The sequence below is a fragment of the Mycetomoellerius zeteki genome, unplaced genomic scaffold (assembly GCF_001594055.1).
Source record: "Mycetomoellerius zeteki isolate Tzet28-1 unplaced genomic scaffold, Tzet1.0 scaffold150, whole genome shotgun sequence".
Taxonomy (NCBI): Eukaryota; Metazoa; Arthropoda; class Insecta; order Hymenoptera; family Formicidae; genus Mycetomoellerius; species Mycetomoellerius zeteki.
The window spans coordinates 59,006-81,909 of NW_017256448.1; the positions used below are offsets into that span (position 1 = coordinate 59,006).

Sequence of the window (22,904 nt, forward strand, 5' to 3'; positions counted from 1 at the left end):
CTATTATCATATAAACATGATGTTTAGACTCTATATTTTTAATTCTTACATTAATGGTGCAATAGTGTATGTTTTGTATATTTTATTGAATACATTATGCAACCTCAATCTTTTATACAATTTCAAAATTTCTGTTAACTTATACCGCTGTGTATACCCCTATACGCAATTATTTTCTTTAAATAATCGGATCGCAATAAAGGATCGGAAAGAACAGAGAAGCAAACGTGGTAGGTTTTACAAGCATGCATGAATTTTTCCAAAATGAATTTGTTTAGCCTTGGGAAAAAAAACCGAAAAAATCCGCGAAAAAATTGGAAAAATTAGGTTTCTTTCCGATCCTTTAAAACTTTAATCGTAATGTTTTTAACGTTTCTCAGAAATATCAAATTGAATGATAACGTCAATCGTTTAATTTTTATCATTTAAGTGCAGTATACAAGCAAAAGTCTTTTTATATCGAAAAAATTATAAGAAAATTTTTTATTTTTAAAGGCAGAATAGGTAATCTCTTAATTTTTTGGCATAGTGTATATATACAACTAGATAATAATAACTATTACAATAATAACTTATTTCTTAATCTAAATTTTTTTTGTCAGAGTACTGGACGAGGTGTAATACAACGTGTTGGTGAAAAAGGTGACAGTGCAGCAATTGCACAAATAGGCAGAGGCCTGGAAAAACTTAGCATTCAACCTACTGGTACATAATTTTATTATATGATTTTTAGATTTATTCTATACAGTGCAAACATAATATGTAGAAATTTTTCCTATATTTTAATACAATTCTTTTTAGACGTAAAATTGGTAATAAAATTATGTAATAATTGTATATACACATAAGATTTTTATTTGGACTCTTCTTTATGTAATAAAAAGACATTGGTACATACATTTTTATGATTAAATAAGCATATTCTTTGTATAACACAATTTTAGATGTTTATGGCTTTATATACATTTTTATAATTGAAATATTTTAAAAATTTGTGTCGTTGTAGACATGTTCTTTTTTCGATATTAAATGAGGGACGAATTTTCCATGTAGCTGGTGGTAGTGGAGATGCCGGTGCTGGTGCAAGTGCAGGTGCAGGTACTAGTACTGGTACTGGTAATGGTACTTTAACTATTGTGGCATCTGGTAGAGGTGCAGCTCGCGGCAAAAGAATCTTACCTGCAGATATTTTTGTGACAAAACCGAACCATATAGAGAATAAAAAAGGTTAGTAATATATATAATGATGAACACAGAACGTCTCCATGTAAGCAATCATGCCTTTTTATCTCGTAAATTAACAGAGATAGACTTAAGTCGAAGTGAAACAAATGTATATTTGTTTCGAGGATTGAAACGTTTATTATATTGTTATATCAAATAAAAATATTATTACACATAACCAGCTTGTGTTAACTGTTATAAGCATTTTACATTTTTTAATTATTTTTCGATGTCTATTTTTTTGAGCATTCTGAATTTGATGTCAATATTACACAAAGTTTTTGTTTTATTTTACGAAAATTACATTTTTATTCATACTCTGATTTTCAGGTACATCTGGCATTCACAAAACGATAACAGTAAATTACTTCAAATTACTTAAATTGACTAATTGGGCTCTTTGTCAGTATCATGTTGATTTTTCGCCTGAAGAAGATCGCACTATTGTGCGTAAAGCTTTACTCAAAGTACATCAAAAGAATATTGGTGCATATATCTTTGATGGCACTGTAATGTACACAAGTCGCCGATTATCTGATGTAAGTAGTAAAGACATAGATGATACAGTATTCATTTGTCGTTTATGTATCTTTTCAAGTGCTTAAATATAATCGAAATATTTTTTTTAGCGAATGGTATTTACTTCAACTCGACAATCGGATGAACAGCATATAACAATTACCGTTCGTCTTGTGGCTGATGTGTTAGTAGGAGATGCTCATTTCATCCAATTCTTTAACATAATTATGAGAAAATGTTACGAGGGCTTAAATCTAAAATTGGTCGGTCGTAATTATTTTGATCCTGGGAGTAAAGTAAGTACATTTATAGATGCACTGTTGTGTTCAGAGAAAACTCGATGCTTACTAAATCAGGATTGGCGAAAACCCAGTTTTTTCCAGAAAAATCTAAATTTTGGGGATTTTTGTGAGTTTCTGTGGGTTTTTGTGGTTTGTGGGGTTTTGTGGGTTTTTGTTCTAGGACTCTCGTACAGCCATCTATTGTTTTAAAAGCGTAGTATCTGTTCGACCAAAACATAATTTCAAAAAGTCGTCCAACAGATAAGGTAAATGCCCAGTAGCCGGACGTTTAAACGTTAAGTTCTCATAAATAATACAATTTATAATATCAAAAGGTTTTTAATATAAATATTTCTATTCGTTTGAAAACTCAAAACTCCTTTAAGCAAGGAGAAATTATGTGAACTCACTTATAACAATTATTAATTAAAATATTTAAATAAATAATAGAATGCGTCAATGTACCAGTGGTCAGACAAACTGGTCGGACACAGACATAATTGTCCCAGTGTCCGACCATAATTGGAAAATTAGTATGCTGATGGAAAATAATAATATAGATAGATGTTTAATGACAAAAGACAACTAATTCAAATTGATCTTTAAGTTAAAAAAGCATTTGAGATTAATATTAATTTAAATAAATAAAGTTTTGTGTAACTGTCCAGACATAGATACTGTCCGATCCCAGTGATTGGACATGTACTTATGTTCATTTACATAACACTTTATTTATTTAAGTTAATATTAGTCTCAAATATGCTTTTTAAAACACAATATTATAATTTAATTGTAATCTTTAAATGCAATTAAATTGTAATACTGTAATTAAAAAAGCATTTGAGATTAATAATAATAAATTTTGTATGTATACGGACATACCCAGTGAGAAATGACAATGGAATCTATGTCGATTCAATGATTTCGACGTCGAGTCGACATCGATTTGACGTCGATTCCATTGTCATTTCTCACTGGGTAGGTACATGTCCGGACATTGGGACGTTTACCTTTCTACTAGGATTTAGGATCAGCATTTTATTAATATCATTTATGTTAAGCAATTATTGCAACAGGTTTCCAATTAGTTTATAGATAAAAACCTAGTTTAATTCTTAATGTATGTTGTAATAAACTAGTTTATTTTTAAAGATCCAATAAACGTTATTCGCGTTTTTTGACCTATCTAACTACTAATTTTTGCTTAGTAATCTCGAGCTAGAAATTTTATACATTTCAATTTATTTGCACACAGGTCGTATAATGTATTCTAATAACTTTCCATTTAAATTTTATTATTTTAATTTTATTTACTAATATTTCGGTGATCATGAGGCTTTAATTTTGAAACGTTGGATTGATATTAATTGTAAATTTATAAAAGCCATATCACATTTTTAAAAATTATGTATTTCGAATAATGTTTTTCCATCATATTTTTCTAATAATTTCTTTCACAACTTACAATTTAAATATTATAAGGCGAATAAAAAATTAGATAAGATCCCAGATAACAAAAAGTGTCTAAAATCGGGTCATAAGACGTTTTTTGCCTCTAAAAGACGACTTAAAGACGTCTTATGTCATAATTTTAAACTGTGTTGTTTGGGATACTATATTATTCAAAGGAAAAAATTTTTTAATTAGAAATATTTGATTTAGAATCTATGTAATAATCTATGTAATAATCTTTGTAATGTTTATGTAATAATCTATGTAATTGTCTATGTAATAATATCTATGTAATAATCTATATAATTGTCATAGATCAATACATTCTCTTTTAATAGACAATTAATGTTTTTTCTTTTCATCTAATTTATCAAACATATTACCACAGTAAGTTTGGAATGATTTGGTAAAACATTATTCGATTTTCTTTGAAAACTTTCGAAAAAGACTGCTTTTTCGCGCCATCCAACGAAATAGTTCAATTCACTTGACAATAAGACGACGTTAAAGATTTATCAAATTTATATAATTTTATTTGTAATGTTAAATGTATTATGTTCAACTTGTGATATGACTTCATGTTTTTAATATCTTTAGTATCTTTCTTTCCAATGTTTAATTATAATTAAAACTAACATAAATGAATTGAAATATATAAAAATAAAATATCTAGCTCGAGATTGCTAAGCAAAAATTAGTAGTTAGAAAGATCAAAAAACACGAGCATTTTTTTTTAGTTTATTGAGTTTTTGTTTAAAAATGCGAAGGTATGTTAATACACAAAACAATGAAATTTGACATCTAAATTTTTGTAATTTGTACTTGGATTTTTGTATTTGGGTTTTGTAAATTGAGTTTTTTTGTGCCAACCCTGCACGAAATAATTGTTCTATCATGTTAATGTAGATTGTCTTGCCGGAACACAAATTAGAATTGTGGCCAGGATATTTATCATCTATTCGTCAACATGAACGAGATATTTTAATGTGTGTCGAGATATCGAATAAAATTATGAGATTGGAAACCTTGGGAGATATCCTAAATAACTTGTATCGAGAAGATAGTAGCAGATTCAGAGTAAGTTGCACTTCGTCTTAAAACTTCTTAGATTTTTGCTAGAATTTTATAAAAATAACTTTTTCGAGAAGATTAAAGTTTGTTACATTGTTATAGTTTCTTCATTGTAACTATACTTGAATTATACTTGAATTACAAGCGAGAAATCATGTGAGTTCTTTCTTACATTATACAAATATAATGTATTCTTATATAGTGAGGAAATAAGAACTTTAAAATTATCTATTGTTCTATTTTATTTTTTATTTTATTTTAATTATTTGTAATAATACTTTTATATTTTTTTTACATTGCGAAAACAAATAAATATGTGTGTATATGTGTCCTGCAGGAAAATTTCTGTAATACTGTAATCGGCACTATAGTTCTTACCGATTATAACAACAATACGTACCGCATTGAGGACGTAGATTTCTCGGCTACTCCTAGCAACTCATTTCCTTTGAGAAACGGCGAAAGTATAACATATATAGACTATTACAAAAAAAAGTATGATATCCAGATTCGAAATCGTAAACATCCAATGCTGGTAACGAGGTCCAGAACAAGGGATCGACAAGCTGGAGAGGGAGACCGTGTTTATTTGGTGCCTGAATTATGTCGTACAACAGGTGCATTATACTATTGTTTTATTGATAACTACCAACATTTATTACACAGCCACACAAAAAAAAATTTTTTTTCTGATCTTGGGGTCTGACCATGTTTACTATATGTTTTTTGGGTCGCTGAATCCGAATCCGAGGTCTATTTAACCCCATCACATCAGGATTTTGCCATAATGTAAGTCAACTCCAATAATCACATATGTCAGACTTTTATCTTGATAAGTACGTTATTTTAATTTATAACCGCATAACTCTGGTCATTGCACCTTTCTTTGCAACAATTTTTCTTTTGTCTCAAGCACCTGAAACATACTGTTGTGTCCTAAAAACACCTTCACCCGAAAAGTGTCTATTTTTACGTTTACTCATGTAATGTGAGTTATTCCGGTGAATTCCGGAATAACTCACATAATAACTCCGGAATAATGGAACATTCCGGTGAATTCTTAGGCTACATGATGTACAAAACCCGATCGTGCAACCACCCCGCGGTGTACATCGGGTAACGCCAATGCCGACGATACAATGTTTGAAAAACTCACATTACATGAGTAAACGTAAAAATAGACTTTCGGGTGAAGGTGTTTCTAGGACACAACAGTATGTTTCAGGTGTTTGAGACAAAAGAAAAATTGTTGCAAAGAAAGGTGCAATGATCAGAGTTATGCGGTTATAAATTAAAATAACGTACTTATCAAGATAAAAGTCTGACATACGTGATTATTGGAGTTGACTTACATTATGGCAAAATCCTGATGTGATGGGGTTAAATAGACCTCGGATTCGGATTCAGCGACCCAAAAAACATACAGTAAATATGGTCAGACCCAAGATCAGAAAAAAAATTTTTTTTTGTGTGGCTGTGTTATTTTTTCATTATTTCTTTTATTATACTTCGTCTTTGAATTTAATGGTAAAGAAATATTTATATATTTATGTGAAATAAAGTTTATTTATATTATTCCTAATGTGATGCCGTTGTTTATTTGCAGGTTTGACTGATTCTATGAGAGAAAATTACAAACTCATGTCAAGTTTAGCTGTTGAGACACGTCTTCAACCTGGAAAGCGTATTGAGAAATTATTAAGATTTAATAACAGGCTTCTTGGAGAACGTGCCATCGTGCAAGAATTATCCGAATGGAATTTACAGCTAGATGACAAGTTGCTCCAAATTCCTGCGCGGCAGTTACTTAATGAGAAAATCTATTTCGGCGGAGACATATTTGCCAATACCGAACAAGGTGATTGGACGAGAGCTATGATGAATAAAAAATGTGTCATTTCTCCAAGATTGAAAGAGTGGGTCTTTGTGATTTCGGAAAGGGATAGATCTCTCGAACAGGTATTACAGATCTTTATTAATTACTGTTACGAATCACTAAATATAAATATATAGATAAATTTACATACACATGTATTTATATATAACATATATATATACACACATATATATATATATATACACATACAAGGTGACCCATTTTAATCTATGACCCCAAATATTTCCCTTCCCTTGCATTTTATAAGAAAATGTTTCAAACAAAAATTGTATGGTTTCAAGAGGGCCATAAAATGGTATCATTGGTTTGACCTTGAATAGTTGCTTAAAAGTCACATGAAGGTCACCTTCAATTTCTTAAATAAAAAACCCACTATTTTTCATTACATATTCTTGTAGTTTACCTCAAAAGCTTTCCAAAACATTATAATAAAATATTTTTTCATTAAGTATTTTTCGAGTTATAAGGCTCGAAAGTTACAGTACAGCCGGCATTAGCATTACGCAAGTTGAACATAAAAATGAAAATAAGAGGTACAATCTGCAATGGCCTTGATCTTGATAAATGTTATCCAGGATACGATCCTGAACAATATTCAAGAGGTTTTAGCCGTCGGTCGGACAACTTGCGTAATGCTAATGCCGGCTGTACTGTAACTTTCGAGCCTTATAACTCGAAAAATACTTAATGAAAAAATATTTTATTATAATGTTTTGGAAAGCTTTCGAGGTAAACTACAAGAATATGTAATGAAAAATAGTGGGTTTTTTATTTAAGAAATTGAAGGTGACCTTTAAGCGACTATCCAAGGTCAAATCAATGGTATCATTTTATGGTCCTCTTGAAACTATACAACTTTTGTCTGAAACATTTTCTTGTAAAATGCAAGGGAACGGAAATATTTGGGGTGATAAATTAAAATGGGTCACCCTGTATATGTATATAACGTGTGTATAATATACCTATATTAGTGATGCACCGGATTGTAAAATTACCGGATATCGGATATCCGAAAAGAATGTAACATCGGATATCCGGGAGACAATTTTTCGAGTCGGATATCCAATATTTTCCAGATATCCGACCGGATTCCGGGACAATGTATTCTAAAAAAAAAGGAAAAAAAGGCTTGAATGAAAAAGGGAGCGAAAATGACTGCATTAATGGAGATAATAAATGTAGAGAAAAAAATTGTAATTTTGTAGTAAATATATAAGATGTTATGAGTATGCATACTTATTTATAGAACATTCATATAATAAAAAATGAACAATTTAATGATATAAAATTTCAACCGGATATATTCCCGGATACGAATGATATCTTTATTAAAGATCTCTATATATAATTTTAAATAATCTGTGCTATTATTACATATACATATAATTAAAAGGAATTTTGAAAACATTGGATCTTGTGTAAATCAATGTTATGTTTTCAATATTATGCACGATATTTCCAATACGTATTAAAATATTGAATAAATCTTGAATTTTTATTTTAATTGATATCTTATTTCAGGGTTTTATTTCGACTTTATTAAAAGTATCGGCAGGCATACAATTTCAAATGGATAAACCAAAATCCGAATATATCCGTGATGATAGACCAGGCACATATAACGAAAGACTGGAACAAATTCTCAGCAGATATGTACCACAGTTGATATTTTGCGCGGTATCAAACAATCGCAGCGATCGCTATTCTGCGATCAAGAAAAAATGCTGCATAGACCGGCCTGTCCCATCACAGGTTTGCTTGACGAGAACAATGACTCACAGAAACATCAAGTCTATTGCCACAAAAATAGCAATACAGATGAGTTGTAAATTGGGTGGGGCACCGTGGTACGTGGATATTCCGATGGAAGGGCTAATGATAATCGGATTCGATGTTTGCCATGATACAACGGCGAAGAACAAAGATTTCGGTGAGTATAAAATTCTCAAAGTTTTTTTACACAAAAAATGTCGAAATTGCAACATGTAATTTTATAATTTCTTAAATTGAATCTTAAAAATTTTAAATAAACTGTCGATTTTTGGTATCATGTTCTGACTTTGCGATTTCTTGACTTTTCTTGGATTAATTTTATTCGAAAAAAAATTTATGTAGAAAGAAATGATTAAGAAATGAAAATGAAATCTTTTTTTACATGTATAAGATACAGATAAAATATTATCGATTAAAATAAAAATTTAATATTTAATCAATACATATTTTAATATATATTTTAATGAATAATAATAATAATAAATAAGAATAATAATTAATAAGAATAGGAACGTAAATATAAAAATAAAGGCACTTTTATGCAACCTTTTATCTTTTACATTCAAAAATAAAAAATAATTCAGTTATTTTTTCTACGTATCTATGCACATCGTTAATGTCGAATTTGCCATTGCAGGTGCTACAGTAGCGACTTTGAATAGACGCATGACACAATACTTTAGCGCGGTAAACGCGCACGAAACCGGTGAGGAATTGTCCAGTGATCTTTCTGACAATATTTGCAAATCTGTACAAGCGTACTACGCGCTAAACAAAACTCTGCCGGGGCGCATTGTGATTTATCGCGACGGCGTCGGTGAGGGTCAAGTTCCCCTGGTAATGGATCGTGAGGTTGTGCAGATAAAAAAGAAGCTCGACGGATTGTACGGTGACCCAGACAAATACAAAATGGCTTTTATAATAGTCACGAAGCGATTGAATACACGCTTCTTTGAGAACAACGATAATCCGGAACCGGGCACAGTAGTCGACGACATAATCACAAGTCCGATCAAATACGATTTCTTCATCGTGTCGCAGAAGGTGCGGCAAGGAACAGTAACACCCACTGCGTATAGCGTTATTTATGATACTCTAGGTATGGATCCCGACAAGATACAACGTCTTACATATAAACTGACTCATATGTACTACAATTGTTCAAATACCGTTAGAGTACCGGCGCCTTGCCACTATGCTCACAAATTAGCGTTCCTGGTGAGTAAATTCATTCACCGGGCGCCGGATACGCAATTACAAAACACCTTGTATTTTTTATAATCTCATTTTGTAATATTAATATTACATTTTATTTTTTTTTTTTTAGTTTTGTACGAACAATCTCTTTAATACTTTTGAAACTTTCACGAGTACTTTCTACATAGAAGTTATGTATTTCGCGGGTTATCTCCGTGTCTCTATTTCATTCTTGGAATGTTTCGTAAACGTACATGAACGAACCAGTATCAGGCTACTCCTTGTCCTAATGAAGTGAATTGCAGCATTCACGAAACGTTGGTGTTCCAAGAATAGATATTGACACGGAGATAACCCGCGATTTATCTCATAATTTTTATCAGTATTATATTTCAGACCGATTTCTTACGGGAGCAAAGTTTTATTTTTTGATAATTAAAATTTCTTAGAGAGGTTGGAATACTAAAAGAGGAAATCAAACGGCATACTCGTACCTTTATTGCTTTTGAAATGACATTGCTATGAAGCAATATACTTCATAAAGAGGACTTTTTTCTATCTTTGGTAACATGAATACATGAAACTTATTTAGAAAAAAATGACAGTATTAAACTGATATATACTAAAATAGATGAATATATTTTAGCGACCCGACTTCTCTGAAATTTTTAAGGCTCTCACTGTAATTACATTATATAAAAAATTCATTTATTTTTCATATATATTATGATTATATATTCGATATGATTAATGACAGTGAAGTTAACTCTCATAACTTTAAATGATATGATACTCGGTTTATAAAATTCCATTGTACACTGTTTTCTACCTCTTTATATTCCATTGTAATCATTAATTTCGGAATTTTTTTCATTTGGATACAATACTGTATCCAAATGAAATTAATATATTATGTTACGATAGTTACCATAAATCAATTTAAATAGAAATTTTAGTTAACATTGTATATACTACATTCCAAAACGTTTCCGAAGAAAATTTTACTCGAAATATATATAGTACATGTGACATATACCGAATTACAGCAAGTAAAATTTTCCTCGGAGAGGATATTTTGAAATGAGTTACATTTATGTTACATTTATAAATCATATTTCTTCTGATTTCAAAGTTTACAAATAAGTGGATGATTATAAAATGTATATTTTTTTCTATTATACTTTTGTAATAAATATGCATAATTTTGATTGCATCTATGAGAACATTTTTGACGACACACTGAAGAATATTGTAAGTATAAGTCCGATCGAAACTTTTACCGAAACTGAAAACTAACACTCATTATGTGTCAGTTTCGACTGAAACCAATATAGCTCTTCTTTATAAATATTAATTTTAATGTGTATTGGTTCCATAATTAAATTATGAATTGGAAGAAAAAATACATGATATATGGGCATGTCTATACATATGGCCTTTATAGGATTCCTATTTTTTAATTTTGGTTTCGGTTTCGGTTGAAATTGACATGTAGCCAAGTGTTTCAGTTCAGTTTCGGCAAAAGTTTCGATCGGACTCTAACACTCTTGTTCAGAAGTATACAATTAATTTTATCTGAATTTGCTCAAATCACATATACGTAAAATATGTAATTAAAAACAGTTGTGAGAAAACGAACTTTTGTATCTATAATATCATTTGAATAAAGTCGTAGACGCTCATAATTTTAAGAACAAAAAAGATGCGTTTTTTAAAAAGTTGACATTTTCCATTGGTATCGATGGATTATTCTTAAATGGCATATTTATTTTGAAATTAAATTATTGCAGCACAAAACATTTCATTTATCTTACAATTAAATATGATTAAATCAATTTTCAATTATTTTAATGCAAAGTTCCCCATTTCAATATTTGAAGAACCAAATTTTATTCTAAATAAAGACATTTATATATTTATCGAAAAAACGATTATATAGTTTCAATATCAGTAATGTGTAATAAAATAAGTTGTCTACATATATGATATATTCTTTGCAGAGTTGGTAAAGACTGTTTTTTTAAGAACAAAACATTGTTTCTTCTTAAATATATTTTTAATGCTTCAAATATGCTTTAAACAGTACTATAAAAAAAACATTTAGTTTTATTAAAAACATCAACTAAATAGATTTTTAACTGTTTAAAACATGTTTTTTATCAACTCTGATTCTTTGGAGTTCAAATATATATTATACAATTATGCACAAGTGCCCCCATAATACTCTGTTAAATATATTTTAACAAATTTAGAAGCTGTAAAGTTTAAAATGTAGTATTTTAATATTTCGTTTTTTAGCCTTAATGAAATTATTCTACAATTAGATATATAAGGTATCCCACAATTTATGCATACACGAAATGCATAATGCGATTTTCTTTCTGCGCTAGGAAAACAATTTTTTCTCTGACAAAATTGTTTTCGAACGAGTTTTTTTTTAAAATAAGAATTTTTAAAAAGCTAATGAATGCGTTAAATTACACTTGAATCAAAAGCGGCAGGCATAGTAAATAATAGACCAAATTATCAAGTTAACTTGTAGTTAAGTTTATTAAACTGATGTTTTACTCAATGGACTTTACCTCCTATCAGCTGCGTTTAGCAGAGAAAATCACTTCAGTTGTACTCGCGAGTATCATAATTATGGATATAGGATGCTGGTAAGGGTTTAAATAAGAAAAAAAAAGTACACAGCTTTTTGTTTCAGAGGGTCCTGTTACACACGTTGTACAAAATGCATTGTCCTTGAGATGTTAGCAAGCACAGAATTACCATTTTTCGCTGCTTGCACCTCCCCAGCTTTGAGCAGCAGCAGCAGCAGCAGTTGCCACAGGTGTTGACCACTCCTCTGGAGGCTAAACAGATGATAACGTCAATTGATAACCGTACATTGATATCAATGGCCGCTTTCTTTTTAGTAAATAAGAATCGACACAAACGTCGTTCTGTCCTCCTTGATAGACATTCAATGAATATCAAGGATAAACGACATTTGTGTGTTGATTGTCTTGTATTTTATATAAATACATATATAAAATAATGCGTCAGAGCTATAAAAGTCAAAAGAAAAATAGGTGAACCAATTAAAGGACTATGCCCAGTTTTATAGGGGAATTTGGGCCCCGGATGAATAACTTTGAAACATGCCTAAAATTTTAAGGTATCAAAAGAGAATAAAAAATTCCATAAACCTAACTTTATAGGAGAGGTTTCCTGAGTGCTATATTGGCCACATTTCAATTAGGCAATTAAAACCTTTTGTTTTATACTTTGAGTGTCTCTCTCCCCTCTTTATCGATTAATATATGGTATATCACTTATAACTATTCATTTGGGGTTCAAAAAAGGTTTTAGTTGTCAAGATTGGACATATTCCAGATACTAGATGATTCGAAAAATCGAATAAAACCAGTCCTACATGGTACACAATACATGGTTATAATAGCGAACTTTAAACAGCTGTAGCACTCAAGGGACTCATTTCACAAAGTTGTGCATATGGAACTTTTTAATCCTTTTTTTGATACTCTACAATCCTAGCTAGATCTCAATTCAGTTCAGCCGGGGCCCAAACTGGATAGTCCTTTAATGAATCAGAAATAAGTCTGCGAATGTATCCTTTACCTGGGCAGCCCAATCACCGCTCGTTTGGAATGCCGGTGTAGCGCCAGCTGCAGGAATAGCGGGAGCTGCTGGTGGTGCTACGTCGTCGGCCCAGTTCTCGGTGGCCACGGCGGTAGACTCAACATCGTTCACCCAGCCAGGTTCCGGGGCAGGAGCAGTCTCTACTGGACCCGTGAATTCCTTCACTGGCGCGATTTCTTTCGCAGCCTGTTCTTCTTTCTCTGCCTAGAAAGATGTTTCGTAACTCGTTATCAATCGCTACAGAGAAATTGGTCGAGGAATACTTGCTCTAATGTTTGTCAGAAAAGATTAAGCCATAAAAAAACCAACAGATTTGTTTCTGGATTCTATTTTTTCATCATTACAATAAACTTAAAACAGAAAGCAGTAATCGGATAGCACAGACCTCTTCGGGATCTCTGTAGAAGAAGAGATCGACCACAACATCCCACTTGGTCTCACGTGGGATAGATCCCCTCAAGCGCAATACTTCTCTGGCGAGCAGCCACCACATCAAACCAACAGTGTGCAAACTCTTAGTATTACACGGAATCGCAATGTCTACGAAGCGCAGTGGTGAATCAGTATTGCAAAAAGCGATGACTGGAATATTTACATAACTCGCTTCAGTAATAGGCTGATGGTCAGTAGACGGATCCGTGACGATCAGCAAACGCGGTTCACGGAAGGCAGCCTAAAAACAAAAGTTAATCACTGTGCTGTACTCAACGAATCGTTTGTTGAAATATCTAACATTGCAATAAAATCAGAAAAGATTAAGCCAAAAAAACCAACAGTATTAATTCTGGAATAAAATGTTTCATCACTTTGATCTTTGCACTAAAAAATTTAATTAAATGGGATATTTTTTTTTCACCTGAATTTGATTGGTGAATGCACCTGGGGTGAAACGTCCAGCGATAGGAGTGGCACCAGTATGGGCTGCAAATTTCAAGACTGCTCTTTGACCCGAATGACGGCAACTGATGACAAAAACTTCACTTGGATGCTCAATGGCAACGATGGCACGAGCTGCGAGCAATAACTTTTCCCAGGTGTGGCGAAGATTGATGACATTTACACCAGCACCTGTAATTGTAAAAAAGGCATGGAAATGATAATCTATAATAAGAAATATAAGTTTTGTTTAAAGCATGTATTACTTGCCATCAACTCTTTTCTTATAGACGTACTGTTCCATCTGGAAGTTGACGTTTTCAGCACCAAGATGGGTGCCAGCAGCCAACATTTTAGTAACATCGTCCTCTTTGAGGGCTAATACGTCTAAACCTCCTGACATTTTAACGTTGTGGTTGAATTACGAGTCAACCTAAAATAGGATTTTATTTTTATCAATTATTATTGAAAATGAAACAAGAACATATTACTATATTAAATAAGAGATAAGGACTACTATATATATTTTTCTATTTCCATTGAATTGGCAAAGAGGTCAAATGTAATTTTATCATTATTTTTGCATACAAGTAACAAACTTTTCTTCAATAATTCAATTTTAAAACTTACAATTTAAGCTTTTTTTGAAAGATGTGATAACTTTTAAATAATTTGGAGTTATATGAAATAAACTCAATTTTAAAAAGTGAATAATTTCATATTATAAGCATCAAACTTACGAATTAATACAATTAATAAGCTATAATTATTTATCTTATTGTATTAATACATATCTATAGATTTATAAAAAAAAACTGTTCAATGATTGCTCACATGCTTTAAGCACTTGTAAAACAAGAATAGAAGCATTATAAAATAACGTCAAACGCAACCAAAATGTAATAAAACTAGAATTAACCTCAAAATCATAAATAATTTCAGATTTATACAAAACAGTTTTCGAAACTGTGTTTCATATTCCAGCCTTCTTACTATCTGAAATGACAAAATCCAAAGATTTGAACTCCAAAATCACGTGTAATGTACTGAAAATTATAAAGCATGCCACGTGCATCCATCTTTTTCCAAACCAATTACAAAAAATTATCATTAGAACATATTTTATTTAAGAAAGAAATGTGTTATGAATGAACGTGGTTACCTATTTCAAAATTAGCTGTTCAAATGTTATAAAAATACAAAGCAGAATTGCAATTTGCAATAAAACTTACGTTATGGGATGCCACTAGGAGACTGTTGGGAGACTCCAACAGAAAAGGAAATTGCACAACCATGCGTCTTACGCCTGCGCAAGTCGCATCGTGAATCAAAACAGCTGTTATTTTTTAACGAAACAAATGGTATAGAAAAAAAGATCACCAAGGCAAAGTATTAAAAAATATTAATTATATTTAAGATTAGGAGGAAAGTAATTTTTTAGACGATATAAAATATATTCAAATAGTGATTATGGCTGTGGTCCACTTGACACTACAATGGCTGCGTTCAGCAGACTCAACAGTTTTGCAACCGTTTTATGATTATCTGCTGAGATAGGACCATTCTTCTAGATCTAAAAGTATGATCCAATTAGCGCGAAGGAAACTTCCAACAGTTGCAAAACAAACGTTCTGCTGAACGCAGCCATTGCGATGCGACTAATGCCCGTGTCACACTACGCATTGAAGATTGAGGTTGCGAATTAAGGATTAGAATTCGACCAATCAAGTAATTTTAAGTTTAATACATTTCGTTCTAATTGGCTGAATTCTAATCCTCAATTCGCAATCCTCAGTCTCCAATGCGTAGTGTGACACGGGCATAAGGCCGGAATCAGATGAAGATTAAGATTGAAGATTGAAAAATTCAAATTTGACCAATCGAAATGAAAGGAGCTAAAATTTCTTTGTCTTTATTGGTCAAATTTCAATCTTCGATCTTCAACCTCAATCTTCAATGCGTAGTCTGATTCCTAATGTAGAACCAGCTTCAGAGCCATGGTAGGAGCATATTGGAACGTGTTGGACTTGGAGCATGCAACGCGAACAAACCAACAAACCTCCTGTCACTGTCACCTGTGCAGTTCTATGGATAGGAGCCATAAGTTTATCTGTATATATGTATGTACATACTCAAAGCCTTCAAGGTTACAAATATTGATGAAAATTGAAAATAAATAATTAAAAAATATCTAGTCGGTTTTTTATTCAGAATTTTATATTCGATTTTACTTTAAAAAATATTCAATATTATCGAATGATAAACGTCTACAGAAGTTTGTGATGCGTATGCAATATGTGCATTAATTAAAATGGCTGCCATGGCGCCGTACCCGCTACACTATTCGAGAGAAACCTTTTGCCACAAATTATAACGTAAGCTATTTTCTGAAAAGAGTAAAGGGATTGTATCTTCGAATCTCTACTAACCATGGAAAATCAAAGTAACGAATTAGTGGTGGGAATGTCAACGTTACCCGTAATATTACCTGTAGTAGTGAAGGAGGAACCTGCAGAACAAAACACTTCTAAACAAGATACACAGCAATCTCAAGTGCAAGATGCAATTTGTATTGAGGAAGACTGCAACGATCAACGTATTGAGTGCACTACTGAAAGTCAGGACAGTGAGATCCGTGCGTTTCTCTCAAAATGCGTTTTTTGTAGTAAAGTGTTCACCATGGGTGACGACGCAAAGCTTCTCGAGTGCTTACATGCAGCTTGCATAATGTGCGTTAACAATAAAATCAGCGATCATAATACATCAGTCGATGTAGATATCTTGTGTATGTAAAATATATGTATGCTTCTTTTTATTCTCAATGATCTTCAGCAAAGTTGATGTATATTCATCAATATTGGATCAATTAAATACTGTAATATTTGATTGTTAAATACCGTAATACTGGTTTTTACTTTAATGTTTATTACAATTTTACATTATATTTATATTAATGTTATCTTTTGCAGTAGAGAGTAACGTGATTATATGTCATGTTTGCAACGTAACCAGCCAAGTGGAAAATTTGATTGAAAATAGATTCCTGTCAAAGTTGTTAGAGGAGGAAAGTGATCTAGGATTAGATGAAGAAGCTAAGGAAGCTGAGGAAGAAAAAAAATGTACTAGCTGTCATGATAACATTATCGCTACTAGTTGGTGTATGGAATGTGAAGAATTTATTTGTGAAAATTGTGTTTTGGTAATTATAAATTTGTATTATTGAAGGAGAGTATATATATATATATATATATACATACATACATGCATACATACATACATACATACATACATAGATACATACATACATACACAGGGTGTTGCATTTTAAATGATCACCTCTCCAAAATTTTTTTTGTTTGCAATTTTAGAGAAAAAAAATGACCTTCAAACAACTTTCCATTGTCAAACCAATGACACCATTTAAGTCCCCCTCCAAACCATAGAACTTTTATCTGAAACATTTTTCCTTAAAATTGCAAACAAAGAAAATTTTTGAGTGATGATCGTTTAAATTGCAACACCCTGTATATATAGTGAATTAGAGTAGTTGAACCAATTTTTTATTCTATAAAAAAATTATCATCTACACACCTAGGCTGCGTTCCACTTAACGCTCACAATGCTCGCGGAATCATTTCATCCTTGTCGTTTATCAAATGTTAAACAAGGACAAACGATGCTCGCGAGCGTTTCGAGCGTTAAGTGGAACGCAGCCCTAATTATCAACTTAATGATACAGATTGGATGCGTAGATAACACAATGCAAACTGCTGGTTTAAGCGCTAAAATAGGCACGTTTGACATTGAGTTGTGAAAATAGTTACAAGATTTTATTTTTATTATGTGTGAAGATATTGAAAATGCACCTTTTTCCCAATGCACCCAAACAAGCATTTCACATGGTGTATCCACATCTGATCTATATTGCTGAGTCGATAATTAGATGGGAAGTTGATAATTTTCTAGGGTTCAACTACTCTGATTCGCCCTGTGTATATATATATATATATATATATATATATATGCACTGGATCTTTTTGACTCAGTTTTTGATCAGAAATAGTGCTATATGATTCGTGGACAAACTTTAAGAAACACTCTGTCTGTGTGTATGTATATAATTATGTATTATATCTCTTAAACGAGAAAATGGAAGAAATTTCGTAAATGAATACCTAAGTTGAAACGTTGATTAATCATATTGGATGAAACTATTTTAAGGCTCATCAAAGATTGAAGATAACCAAGGATCATATAATTAAACCTAAGGATGAAATAGTAAATGATAGAGACAATGTTAAAAGAGGAAATAAGAAGATACCTGGATATTTGTTTTGCACAATTCATTCCCATGAACAGTTATCTTTATTTTGTCAAACATGCGATAGACTGACTTGTAGAGACTGTCAGCTTAGTGAACATCGTGATCATAAATATAAATTTATTCATGAAATTGCAGCTGAAACTCGTACTTCCATGTCAATTTTGCTTAAAGAAGTAAGGTAGGATTTTTAAGTAGTAGCAAATCAGCAAAATATTGAAGAATTGCAGATTTAAGATACAAACAATAATTTTCAGTTACAAACGGGTATTATTAAAAAGTGCGATGAAAGTTATAGAAGATAGACAGATTCTAATATTGGAGAAGAAAAAAAGTCTTGTTCAAGATATAACACAAATGGTAGTACAGTAAGTATATGTTATAAATTAGGGCCCAGAAGTTCAGACATAATCATAGGGCACGAGCGGGAAACTACTGTGCGCGCGAGTGAGTCGCATGTTTGCTGAAGTGAAATGGCGCATAGCCTACTTAATATAAACAAATCACGTAGCGATTCTTCGTATGCGCCTCATGAGTTTGTCTGAACCTTCGAGCCCTAATTATAAATACATATGCATTAAGTGCGTACATATATATATATATATGTTTTTGCACTAGTATATAATTAAATTAGTCATATCTTATTCTTTTTGTATCAGATTAACAAATGCTATTAATACAAGAGGAAAGCAATTGATAATGAGATTAAATGAAGTGTGTGATCAAAAACAGAATACATTGAATGAGAAAAAAGTTGCTTTAGATCAATTGTCCAGACTTACAGATCATTGTATACTTTTTGGTACTCATGCTTTGAAAAAAGGATCGGACATGGAATTATTATATAGTAAAAGGTATATTGAAGTTATAGATACAGTATCTCTTACACGCAAACACGCGCGCGCGCGCACCCTAAGTTGGGGCATTTGAAGTATCACTACAAGTTGTTATCTTCAAAAGTATGCATCAAAGCAAAACATGTATCAAAGAAAAGTTGGATAATTTGAAAGAAGTTGAATAATAGTGAATTTTTAATTTTTTCAAATATTAATTTTTTAATGTTATATAAAAGTTAAGTTTTTAAAACGCGGAATACCCTACATTTTATATCATATTCTTGGATGACGTTAAGATATTTCCAAAAAATGGTATAATTAAGCTTTCTTTTGTTAAGAGCTTCGTAATTAATCATCTTTTAAAGTTTTGATAGTGTTGATATTATTCAAGATATATCGCGCGAAAGTAAAGATTATATATCTGTATGTTAATTAACAATGTGTATGGACAATGTAAGTGCACGTGTTTAATCATCTTGAATATTTTTAAAATGTCTCGACAAGCTGCAAGAATCTGCAAAGTATTTTTAGAGATAACAGCTGTAACACTTTAAATGCCCCTTTCAATATATATATATATATTCACACATGATAATATTATTACAGATCTGTTACAAGCCATTTACAAAGAATAAAAAGTAGACGAGCTGATATTCCAAATCCTGAAATACCTGTCAGGATACATTTATCTTTAGAAAAAGTATCAGATTTAATAAAAGGTTTGTAACACAACACTAAACAATTTATCTGATTTTTTATTTTTATACTTTTACTTTATTTTTTACTGTATAATTGGTCTAATCAATAATTAGAGATTTAATCTTGAAATTAGAAAATCAATTGGTTATATTTTACACGTAAGCATCATTTAATTCATTCGTATCACTTCTACAGTGGTGTCATCAATCGGGGCAATAGTCGTCGATGGTAGAGTATATCCGTCCATATCTCCTGTGGCTGCTAATAACAGCACAGTATCTTATAATGAGTCACAAGCCGAACAAAAGCAAACTACGAATTCGATAAATAATACTCACTCTGATGGTGTTATGCCCGTTGTCATTCAGCAGGGATTACCATTACCTGTAATGGTAACACAACAATCCACTAACGCGCAACAAAATTCTTATCAGCAACAAGCGTCTCTGCATATTTCACAGCAACAACAGCAGCAGCAACAGCAACAGCAACAACAACAACAGCAGCAGCAGCAACAACAACAACAACAACAACAACAACATATTCAACAATCACAAAATTATATGCAACAGTATATCTCACCGCACAGTATGTCACCTCGATCATCGCCACAAGCACATCAACCACGAGTACCGTATTCTGTTAACTATAGTAATAACAGGTTACAACAATCTCCATTGATGCATCAACAACGTCCATTGGGGACCTGTCATCAACAACAAGTAACATCGTCCACACATCCACATCAGCAAGCTCAAAATCTGGATCAGCTCGGACAGAACACAAGTTTACGGGGACTTCTCGCGCATAATTCTATTCCACCGCCTCCATATCCAGCATTCCGAACATCCACCAACCATGTACCTTACCGATTTTCTCCTGGATATAGATACTCTTCAAATGGTAACCCTCAGAGAGTCCAAGTACCACCACCTCATACATATCAACCGGCAAATACATCTATTGTACCTGTGACGTCACGTTTGCAACAATGTAATTTAACTTCTCCGTCAACGCAGCACATTGGAAATTATCCTATCCATCGCTGGCATATACCACAACAAGCAAATCCTTGCCTTCCTTATACCTTGCCTCGACATCAACACATACCTACTTACGCACCAGTTCCTACCAATGATACATACAAAATTACTTTAAGAAATCAACAGACCAGCAATAATCAAAAATATAATACCAATGTAAGCGCCAGTTCATGTGACAATCCACCACAGTTGCAAAATTCAGCTACCGTCTCATTGTTACATGCTGTCAGTTCGTCCATACCTAAAACACCTAGTCCTGTCACCACTCCTGGCAAGTCGGACGATACCGAAAAGAGCTTAGATAAGTTTTGTCAAAAATCGTTGAATGATCTAATGCTCACTATTGCGAAATTAGATAGTAATGGAATCCTAGTGATACCAGAAGCTCAAAGAAATCAGGTAGACTCGGCACAAGTCGATAGTTCCACCGACGAGGATATAAATGCGATAGCTGAGAATGCAACGGGTTAGTTAAACTCAATATTATTTCACTTTAGCTTAAAAATGTTAACTATACTCTTGTTTTTTACATAGAAAACTCGGCTTAGATTTTTTATTTCAATTTACATGTCTTTTCCAGCAGATAATTCGAAAAGTACAACCGCTTCTATAGTGATGAAAGATGATCCAAACGAAGATTGGTGTGCTGTATGTATGGATGGAGGAGATGCAGTACTGTGTTGCGATAAGTGTCCAAAAGTCTTCCATCTTTATTGTCATATACCTAGTTTAAAATCATTTCCAGAGTAAGCTTCCTATTCATCTTTATCTCGCTCTTCCTTTCAACTATTATTAATTAAGCATTTTTTTTATAGCGAGAGCGAAACTTGGCAGTGCATGTTGTGTACAAATGTAATAGATTGTTCGGATGATATATCGAACAGTGAAAAAAGATCAAACGGTATGAGCGCTAAGGAATTACGAATTGCACAAAGGATTGTCTTAGAACTTTATTGTCAATATGAGCAAAGCTTACCCTTTCGGGAAGTTGTATCGAGCGAGGTAAATGACAAGGGAGCATCATTTTTTCCCGAAATTAATGTTTGACAAGTCAAGATAATTCAGTGAACGTTTTTGTTTTCAGATTACTGATTATCATCGAATTATCAAGAAACCAATTGCGTTAGATATAATCAGGGATAAATTAAAGTCTGATCATATAGACTATTACACAGATCTAAGACAAGTTATGGCGGACATTAGACTTATGTTCAAAAATGCTTTTAAGTACAATCCTGTAAATTGATTTTTAATTCTTATTTTATTTATCATTGTCACTTTTTTTTAAGTGTTTCTATCTACATTCCTTTTTTCAGGTTGAGTCGCAAGTTTATCAAGAAGCTAGAAATTTAGAAGAGTTTTTTGAAAAGTTGTTATTGAAATGGGCACCAAGTTATGCATATGATGATCCTTTCCTCACACCTGACAAGGAAGAAGATGAAGAAGTTTTTCCACCCAATAGAAAATACAGACGCATAATTAATGATTAATATAGAATAAGTGAATTGTTAAGTGTATCTCGTCGGAATCGTGTTTGGGACTAAATTATTTTTACGATTTATAATTATTGGATTAAGCAGTTAATAACTTGGTAGAATGTGGTAAATACTATCCACACTTTTTCGCAATATGATAAATACTTAAAATAGTTCAAAAGGTAAAGCACATGAACATTTATCATATGTTCTATTTTGAAATATTCATAACGAATTTTTTCGATTTTTCGGTTAAATTGACGATATTAAAGAACAAGGGACTGTTAATGTAATATATAACTTTTTCGACTTGTTTCATTTCTCGGATATATATATATTATATATATATATACATATATGTGTGTGTGTGTGTGTGTGTGTGTGTGTGTGTGTGTGTGTGTGTGTGTGTGAATGTGAGTGTATGTATGTATATATCAAGTGAATCTTAATAGCTGTCTCAACGTTTTATTATAAAAGGTGAATATTTCACTCTCTCTTATGTGTTACAGTCGGTAATTCATCTCATGATAAAATAATGGCTGCGTTCAGCAGACTCAACAATTTTGCAACCGTTTTATGATTGTCTGCTGAGATA

The 22,904-nt window shown here is 32.0% G+C and overlaps 3 protein-coding genes across 6 annotated transcripts in view; 2 read left to right on the plus strand and 1 right to left on the minus strand.

Annotated features, from left to right (window-relative positions):
- LOC108720468 (protein aubergine) overlaps positions 1–9,498 on the plus strand; it is a 16,114-nt gene extending 6,616 nt beyond the window's left edge. For both annotated transcript variants that reach the window (XM_018444505.1, XM_018444504.1), the window contains exons 3-11: positions 603–705; positions 1,054–1,227; positions 1,555–1,763; positions 1,854–2,039; positions 4,383–4,553; positions 4,885–5,164; positions 6,154–6,506; positions 7,966–8,374; positions 8,855–9,498. In XM_018444505.1, coding sequence (XP_018300007.1) covers positions 603–705; positions 1,054–1,227; positions 1,555–1,763; positions 1,854–2,039; positions 4,383–4,553; positions 4,885–5,164; positions 6,154–6,506; positions 7,966–8,374; positions 8,855–9,498 — 2,529 coding nt within the window. The remainder of the gene's footprint in view (positions 1–602; positions 706–1,053; positions 1,228–1,554; positions 1,764–1,853; positions 2,040–4,382; positions 4,554–4,884; positions 5,165–6,153; positions 6,507–7,965; positions 8,375–8,854) is intronic.
- Positions 9,499–12,108: 2,610 nt separating this feature from the next.
- On the minus strand, positions 12,109–15,249 carry sta (stubarista 40S ribosomal protein SA). Its single transcript, XM_018444433.1, has 6 exons — positions 15,168–15,249; positions 14,206–14,368; positions 13,916–14,127; positions 13,445–13,732; positions 13,039–13,263; positions 12,109–12,269 (listed from the first exon to the last, which is right to left on the minus strand). The coding sequence occupies exons 2-6, from the start codon at positions 14,336–14,338 to the stop codon at positions 12,183–12,185; spliced, it is 945 nt and encodes a 314-aa protein (XP_018299935.1). The 5' UTR covers positions 14,339–14,368; positions 15,168–15,249; the 3' UTR covers positions 12,109–12,182.
- Positions 15,250–16,181: 932 nt separating this feature from the next.
- On the plus strand, positions 16,182–22,571 carry LOC108720457 (E3 ubiquitin-protein ligase TRIM33). 3 transcript variants are annotated; one of them, XM_018444477.1, is made up of 11 exons: positions 16,182–16,720; positions 16,905–17,134; positions 18,157–18,437; positions 18,514–18,624; positions 18,916–19,110; positions 19,699–19,811; positions 19,987–21,300; positions 21,415–21,580; positions 21,650–21,836; positions 21,919–22,071; positions 22,151–22,571. In XM_018444477.1, exons 1-11 carry the CDS (start codon positions 16,366–16,368, stop codon positions 22,322–22,324), a joined length of 3,279 nt encoding a protein of 1,092 aa, XP_018299979.1. In that variant the 5' UTR covers positions 16,182–16,365; the 3' UTR covers positions 22,325–22,571. The 3 variants fall into 3 exon arrangements, with proteins under 3 accessions (XP_018299979.1, XP_018299980.1, XP_018299981.1); XM_018444478.1 differs by having other exon boundaries at positions 21,418–21,580; XM_018444479.1 differs by having other exon boundaries at positions 16,182–16,570; positions 22,151–22,570.
- Positions 22,572–22,904: the final 333 nt, after the last annotated feature.